Source organism: Pteropus vampyrus, unplaced genomic scaffold, assembly GCF_000151845.1.
Source record: "Pteropus vampyrus isolate Shadow unplaced genomic scaffold, Pvam_2.0 Scaffold96, whole genome shotgun sequence".
Classification (NCBI taxonomy): Eukaryota; Metazoa; Chordata; class Mammalia; order Chiroptera; family Pteropodidae; genus Pteropus; species Pteropus vampyrus.
Window position 1 is genome coordinate 4941307 of NW_011888877.1, and position 8376 is coordinate 4949682.

The 8376-nt window shown below is 41.1% G+C and overlaps 1 protein-coding gene across 2 annotated transcripts in view; it reads left to right on the forward strand.

Annotated features, from left to right (window-relative positions):
• MSRB2 (methionine sulfoxide reductase B2) overlaps positions 1-7700 on the forward strand; it is a 25828-nt gene extending 18128 nt beyond the window's left edge. The window contains exons 3-5 of one of the 2 annotated variants that reach the window (XM_023533141.1): positions 768-844; positions 5921-6068; positions 6966-7700. In XM_023533141.1, the coding sequence (XP_023388909.1) occupies positions 768-844; positions 5921-6068; positions 6966-7070 (330 nt within the window). In that variant the 3' untranslated portion in view covers positions 7071-7700. The remainder of the gene's footprint in view (positions 1-767; positions 845-5920; positions 6069-6965) is intronic. The other variant, XM_011364413.2, reaches the window with a different exon arrangement.
• Positions 7701-8376: the final 676 nt, after the last annotated feature.

Genomic DNA, 8376 nt, shown 5'->3' on the forward strand with positions numbered 1-8376 from the left:
TCACGCAAAGGTTTCTGTTTCCTTAATTTTCTTTGCCAGAGGAGATAATAAAAGAAATTAGACAAAAATGGTCTTCTTTTTTTAAACAGTGAAATCCACTTCGCAAAATAAAATAACATTTTTAAAAAAACATTGCCTCGGTTCACCCATTGCTGCAGGTCTCCTTGTGCTCCTCTGGGAAACCTTTGAAAACCTGCAAACTCCCGAAGCCACAATTAACATAGTAATCTCATCTAAGTCTTCACTTGGGCACTGGGAGAACCTAGCTCATTGTTTAACATTTATTAAGTGCACAGTGTCCTAAACACTGTGTGAAGCACATTAAAGGCACAACCCCAATCTCAGCAGCCTAGCTTTTTAGGTATTTATATTCTATCTTTAATTCGAGATTTCAGAGTGTTTTCGATAGTAGACTACATTCCCATTGTGTTGACTTGAAATGGAGACTGAAATCTTACACAGTCCAAGCACTGTTCTCGCCCCTTTTCATGGACCTTGCTGTTCCTGGATGAAAGGTGCTACGTAAATTCAAGGCATTATTAACGTCATGATCTGAATATTTGGCACAATAAAGGCCGGGGTGTAAACAAAGTCTCAGTCTGCTTCATTGGATGCATGATAATTTTTTCTCTGGTGATATTTGCACTTTGTCAAATTAGCATAAAAAGTCTTTTATTTGGGGACTTCATTGTGGACTTAACTGCACTATATTATCTCCTGCTGCTGTTCTGAGAAACCTGAACATGGTCTATCTAATTGACTTTCAGCCATTCAGTGGGGTCTACCTGAATAACACGGAATCGGGAATGTATCACTGTGTGTGCTGTGACAGCCCACTCTTCAGGTGAGTCAAAGGATCAAGAGATCCTGAAGGAGAACACGCCTCCAGATTCCTTCAGCTCTGTCTCCTGTGAGGCCTTGGATAAATACATACCCATGTTGTTTTATTTGTCCTTCTTGTTTGGCATGGCTACTATGAGAGCTATTTATATAGGATACTTGCTTGTCTTATTATTTCTAGCATTTAGAGCAGTTAACATGAATTCTTAGCCTGTATGCTTTCTTTCTGTATTCCTGAGAAATAGCAAAATAATCAGACTTGCTGAGCACCTTAAGAGAAAGCTATTAGAATTTTTTTCTTTGGAAAGTATTTAAAGAAATCTAAGCCATAATCATATTTGCTTGGCCATGTGATTAAAACTATATCTCTCCCAGGGAAAAATGGGTTTATAATTCAATTTAGGAAATGTAGAATTTTATGAGGACAGATTCCCCACAATGCTTGACAGTAGCGAATACCATGCCCTCTTCTCTGTAGCTAAAAGTAAATTTAATTGTCCCTTGATTTCAAAGCCTCTTTTAAGTCAATCAGGATCTGAAATCTCTCAACAAAGGCTTTTTTGTTTAGACATGCAGAAAACAGTCTAAAAAAAAGTAGATCCGAAGAAGAAGAAAGGAAAACATCTTTGAAGTCTTGTTTTTCAGAACTTCAAAGATATTTTTTTTGCTTTTGCATCAACCCTAAATTGGTTTAGAATAAAATATAAATCAAGCCAGCTCTGTGAATCTTCCATTAGGCAGTGCTATGTTATGTCCTTTGGGCTTTGAGCAGACTGGGCTTTCCTGCTAATGTGGGCCAAATTTGGAAAGCCAGACCCCACCTGTAAGGATTGATTTTCCTTCGTGCTTACGGAAGGGCAGGCCTTTCCCCAGACTCATTCACTCTGTCTGTGGCCGGTGAGATATCTAAGGTGGCAGTCAGCCCAAGGTGGCCTGGGGACAACTAGGAGAGGAAGGTTAATTTTGACACAGTAAAATGTGGGACACGTATTTCTGAGACATTAATTATGCCATAACCTCTGGTTCTGTTAAAGAGGAGAAGTAGGACCTCGAGAGGGCCACCTGCTTTTAGCCAAAGAACCACATTGTAAGAGTGTAAAGGACTGCCTTGTTACAGACAGGTGATGGGCTTCTGCCGTTGGACTGTGAGAACAAAAGGTGAGAGGCCCCCCTTGTAAGAGCACTCCGCTACACTGTTACTTCACTGGTATTTTAGTTTATGCAGTAGTAAACTTGAGACCTTCCTCCTGCACAGTGCCACCCCCACTCTTGCCCCCACCCCCCACCTCCTGGGTCAGGCCTGGAACCACAGAACGTTGGATCCAGGGAGACCTAAGAGGCCAGAGTTGAAAGCTCTGCCCAGTAGACCTTTCTGCAGTGATGGAGATGCTCTGTGTCTGCTCCATCCAGTATGGTAGCCACTGATCCCATGTGGCTACTGTGCACGTGGCATGTGGCTAATGCAGCTGAAAATCTGAATTTTTTATTTTATGTAATTTTAATTAATTTAACTTAAAAGGCCACACGCGGCCAGTGGCTTTTGTGTTAGCACCATGCTCGCCTGGATTAAGGAAGTTGAGTGACCAGCCCCCAGTCACTAAGGCAGTGCAGCAGCGAAGACTGGCAGGACAGCCAGATGATTTGCCAGAGGCCTGTGTACCTAGTGGCCAGTTTACTGAACTGCCAACTCACCAACTCTTCATTTCTTTTTTAGTCATTTAGTTTTATTGAAAAGTTTTCATTTTCTTAAGGACTTCCGAGTTTGTTTCTGTTCTATTTTCCTGCTGCTATTACAGCCAAGATTGAGAAATAAGAATAAATTCATAAGAATCATTTAGGTCCCAGAATGTGCTCTTCTTAAAGATGCCTCGACTTGCTCACCTATAAAATGAGCAGGACAGTAGAACCGAATGCACAAGGCTGTTGGGAGGATCAGCTGAGCTGTGACTGACACGTAAAAGCCTCAAAGCAATGCCTGGCACATGCCAAGCACTCAGTACTAGCAATGATGTATCCTTAGAGATAGATCCCTTTTAGGGCTAGATACATGACTATATATTGAGAATATATTCCAATTAATGAGAATCAATCAAAGAAGACTATATTCCCGAGTGTGCTTCCCATTCCAGAGGATAATCTTAGGAATATATCCTTGTTTTGCCTTTCATCTTTCCCCTCCCCATGTCCCCAGTCTCTAGCCTTAATAATAGGGAACAGGGCTGGAGAAAAATAAACGTTCTTCCAAATGCTCGTATAGGGTCAAAAAGAAGTGAAAAGTCAGTCGACCAAAACTAAATAGTAAAGAGTCAAGTGGATGTGGGGCTACGGCCTCTGGGCGGCGGGGCTTGCTGCTGCCTGTGGACTCGCCGTCTCACAGAACTAACGTGGTGCACGTTCTGGGAAAGCTGCCAGTCAGAAACCTTTCACCTTGGGTTCCAAGGTCAAGAACACTCGTGGGATGTTATCATTCCCCAGAGTACTCCAGACTGTTGCTTCGCTTCATTAACCTTGGAATTCCATGACTTTGCCCCCTCCCCTGCTTCCTCTCTGCCCCTTGAATGCCACTTCTGGAAATGTTTGTTAAAATCACATATTTCATGGCCATAATCTTAGAAGGAAGCAGAGAGTCTAATACTAGTTCCTTTTTTGCATTCCATCCCAATGTCCTACATGTTATAAGTAGGTAACAGCCTTTTTTGGGCTCCCATCCCCTCATTTTGGGCTTCCATTCCCTTCAAAAGAACAGAAAGTCTTCTAAGATACTGTGGTTTTAGTTATTGCCAGATGCCTCTGCTGTTGGTTTGGGGACCTGCGGAATTTCCAGAAATGAAGAAAAACAAAGCAAATAAACGTAACAAAACTAAACAAAAGAAACACCTCTAAGAGTACATGAAAAGAGATGATCCAGAATGGTTTTAGTTTTTCAAGAGATTGGGCCTTATAGTCCGCTAATCATTTCAATACATATATCGGGATTTCCAATTGGCCTTAATATTTAGGTTGCCAGTCTTAAATTTTGTATGGCCTCTCATGTTACTTGGCAAAATCTTCAGATTCTGTTAATTGCATCAATAAAGGTTTATTTTTTCCCATAAAATATTTTAAATTACTTTTTATTAGTCTTAGATTCATTCATTAATAATGTATTATATTCATAATTCTCCATCAAAATTCCTTTAATTATCACTAGTTTGTAATGTTGAGAGTGGAAAGGCTATGGTTAGAAGATACTTAAGATGTTTTCCCCTGGGCCAGCGTGGGCAAAGACAAATGTTCGTGAACCTATGGAAAAGCCCTGCAGAGAACCCAACCTGGATGTGTAGACTCTTCTCATTGGACCCATGGCTGCTGAAATTTCATGGATATCTGTTATTATTAATATTAAAAAATAATAGCTATGATTTTTGTACCATGTGTCTGACACTACACTGAAGACACTGTATGTAGAAAGTATCTCCATTAACCCTCTGAGCAGCCCTGTAAGATAATGATGCTGAGGCTTTAGGAGATTAAATAGCTTGCCAGGTCACATAGATGTGACAGGTGGAGCCTGGATTCACACCCGTGTCTTTCAGAAGTCAAAAAGCCCTTTCTCCTCAAAGTCATACCTGTGGTTCTCAAAGCCCAGTCTGAGGACCTCGAGAGGTCCTGGGACCCTTTTAGGGGATTGATCGGGCCTTCTGTTTTCTAACTGCATATTTGCAAGGCCACATCCTCTTCCTACACTTCAGTCCGGACAGCACTGCCGCATTGAATGCAGAAGCACACATGATGATTCAATTGCCTTTATTTAAGTTAGACATTAAAGAGATTTGCAAAATTGTAAAGTAATGCAAGGCTTCTCACTAAATGTTTGTTTCATTTTGGGAAGTAAAACTATCTGTCATAAAATGTTTATATTATTATGTAATCAGTTATTTTAAAAATAATGTACATGTTTTAAATTCACAAATATTTAACAAATTGTAATTTGTTAAATATTTATGTATATAACTCATGTAAACAAAAGTCGTCAGCGATCCTCAGTAATTTCTTAGTATTAGAAGTTCTGAGACCAGAATGTTTGAGAATCACTGCATCACACTAGACACTTCTACCAGGGTTTATGCTCTACGCTGACTTCCTGTCTCTGATCATAGTCTAGGGATTTGATTATTCACCAGATTTTTTTCCCTTTGCTCAGTTTTTTTGTAGGGCATATAATTCATTTCTTCTCATTTTTCCTTAGAGCTATCTCACTACAATTTAAAAATTTTAAATCTATCTTCGTAGTGCCATTTAAGGGAGCTTATCTTTCAGAGCACTTAGAGCGGGTCTTTGGTGAGCGGATTTGCTAGTTGCCCTCCTCCTCTACTGGTTCCTCTGGCCGTCCCCACCGTCAGCAGCACTAATCCCTGTGGGCCTTCTCCAGGTCAGGCTCCACTGCAGTGATTGACTCAGGGTGACTAAGCTTATTTATTAATAATAATAACCATAGTGAGCACTCATGAGCATTTGTCGTGTACTCCACAGAGAGTAGCTCTTTACATTCTCAGCACATCTCCATAGGGTAGATGTTATCTCACTTTACAGATGAGAAAACTGAGGCTTAGTGAGGTGAAGCAGCTTGCCCAGTTTCACACAGCTAAGTGGCAGAGGCAGCTTTTGGATCTCCGCAGGCAGTCAGGCTTCTGTGTTTAGATAACGTGAAATTCCCCTCAATAAAAATGGCTGTTCATCAGATCTCACACTTCCTTGATATGCCAAGCTCATGATGCCCTCCTTCAACCACTATTATTTCATTGTGATTTCCCCATTTTACCACATCTGGAATACATGGGGTTCCATCTGTGTGACACAGTTCACAAAGCTAGCGTTTTTAGGTCCTTGTCAGACATTGAGAGGGAAGCCTTTAGCATCAAAAGAACGAGGAATCCTTTCACTGCGACGGGACATCTTTCATAGTGAAGGTGCAGTGGGCAGAATGCCTTTGGGACTGGTTGTCACGTAGCTGTCCTTGGGATCTGGCAGAGGAGAGAGGGAGGAAGAATGTACATTCACAACAGTCGTAGCAGCCATAGTATTGGACATGTCTTTCCAGTTCTGAGAAAAAGTACTGCTCCGGCACGGGGTGGCCTTCGTTTTCCGAGGCCCATGGTGCGTCTGGCTCTGATGAAAGCAACACCAGCATCCTGAGACGCGTGGACACCTCGCTGGGATCGGTTCGCACAGAGGTCGTCTGCAAGAAGGTGAGTTTCTTTGTTTTGTCTGTTTTGTTTTCCCTGATGCTGCCCCCAAGTGCCACAAAGAGCTCTCTTGTCCTTGGCATATGTGGTTGTCACTGAAGCACATTGGATTTCTATTCACGCCACTTCCGGTCCCTCCCTCCCATCATCCTGGGCACTGCAGATAAGAGGAAGAGCCTTTCTTTGCCACTCTGAGTAGCCTTTCCTGGTTCCAGCCTTCCACAGCTGGGAGCAGAGTGGGGATCTGAAAGAAAGAGTTAGCCCTTCACATTCTTTTGAACGTGGACAGGGAGGAGGAAGGTCCAGCATGGTTGGCACCTCTCTACCTTCTTCCCCACTGTGCGGCATGTCACCAGCTGTCAGAGTGGCACTGCACGTGACATCAGCGCATATTCCTTCTGTGAGCTTAGTAGGAGAGAGTGGCTTAAATCCAGACAATGGATTAGTTTTGATATCCTCGTGCTCAAATTTTCTGGTTTTATAAAATATCAGAGGCAAGCAAATCAACATAGCAGTTTTAGGTAAAAAAAATAATAATAAATCAATTACAACATCATTGAATGCTTATCCAGAAATTACATTAATGTTTTACATACCTTATAGCAAGTACTCATCACTATGGCTCTGTTAAATAGGTATATTTATCCCCATTCTATAGGTGAGTAAATGAAGGCCTAAGTTTAGTAACTTGCTCACATCCTCACTGATGAAGCAGAGAGCTGTTCACTGCTGCTGTGCTCTGCATTCTTACACTTCTTAGTCAAATGCTGATACCCTAGACTTTTCCCCACACAGATATCAGACACTGGGGTGGGGCAACCATGTGGGGCTCATCTGTCCAGTTTTACATAAAGAGCTTTGTGTCCGTGGAGAAGTGACCGAGGCCTCTCTCCTTTGCAGTGTGCAGCTCACCTCGGCCATGTGTTTCCTGATGGACCCGGGCCTGCTGGTCAGAGGTTTTGCATCAACAGCGTGGCATTGAAGTTCAAGCCGGGGAGACGCTGACTTTCTCTCGAGTCCTCGTCCCTTGCCACTCCCTCATTTGTACCCTCAGTTTTCATAACTCATGTAAATGGCTTACTTTATTTACTACCAAACTAGGCTAAGTTTGCTGCTGATACTCCAAGTCACAACTTTGATTTGTTTACCTGAAATTAACTCAACTCTGACTCCAGCTTTGACTGTGGAATTTCACAGAATGACAGAGGGACAGTCATTTCCATCAGATTGACTTCTGTAGGCTCCGTCTGGGACCTGAGGACGTCGCTCTGTGGGGACATTAAGAGGCTGATGGACCATAAGCCAAAAAAATTCCTGCCAACTACCCTAAACTTTCCATTGCAGTTAAGTCCTCCATGGACACGTAGGTGAAAAAAGGAAGGAAAATAACGGGATTAGTCAGCAGCCCAGTCTTGAAAGAAGCACCATGGAGAAGAATGTAGAGGGGCACACATGGTGATGGATGAGGTGCAGAATTCTTTTTCAAAATTTTAGAAGAACTTGAACATTCTAGTTCCAACCTTCCTACCTGCACATAAGTTCCAATGGGAGTTTCTTAGATTTCAGTGAGAATGAATAAAAGTGGCTACAGAGTTAGACTTTAAAATATTCAAATAAAATATTTACTAAAATTTATGTTTATGCTTTTTGTCTAAGTCTATGAATTTTCTCTTTTACAAAAATGACTCCTCCATCAAGTGCCAGAAAAAAATCATTAGATCATGTGGCAGTTGGCATTCGATTATATTAACACTAAGGACAACTCACGTTTATTACAAATTGAGAGTCTTCAGTAATTTGCTACGGAAAGTGTTTAAATCATTTGAGACTTTACGGGCAGAAAGGAAACTTAATTATTCCATTTTTCTCTTTACTAACTTATAATACATTATTTAATTCTTGTGTTAGTGGTTGCCTTGCTCTGGTCATATGAAAAGTATTACTTTTTTCTACTTGTCCAAGAATACTAACTTCAGAACACTTTAACTGCATTAACACCCTGCCATATTTGTGTTGTTATTGTCATGTATTTCATTTAAAACCCCACAAATCGTGAGTGTACATGTCAATATTCATTTCCATTTTCCTACATATTTGCCCTTTCTCTTGCTCTTTGTTTCTTCCTAAAATTCCATGTTTCCCTGTGGGATTATTTTTCTTCTGCCTGAAGAAATCCTTTTACTTTTCATTTTACTTCATGATTCCTAGTGATAAATCTTCTCAGTTTTGTTGGTGAGAAAATGTATTTATTCTCCTTTCATTTTTTAAAGTTTATTAAGGAAATATTGACATACCAAAAAATTGTACATAT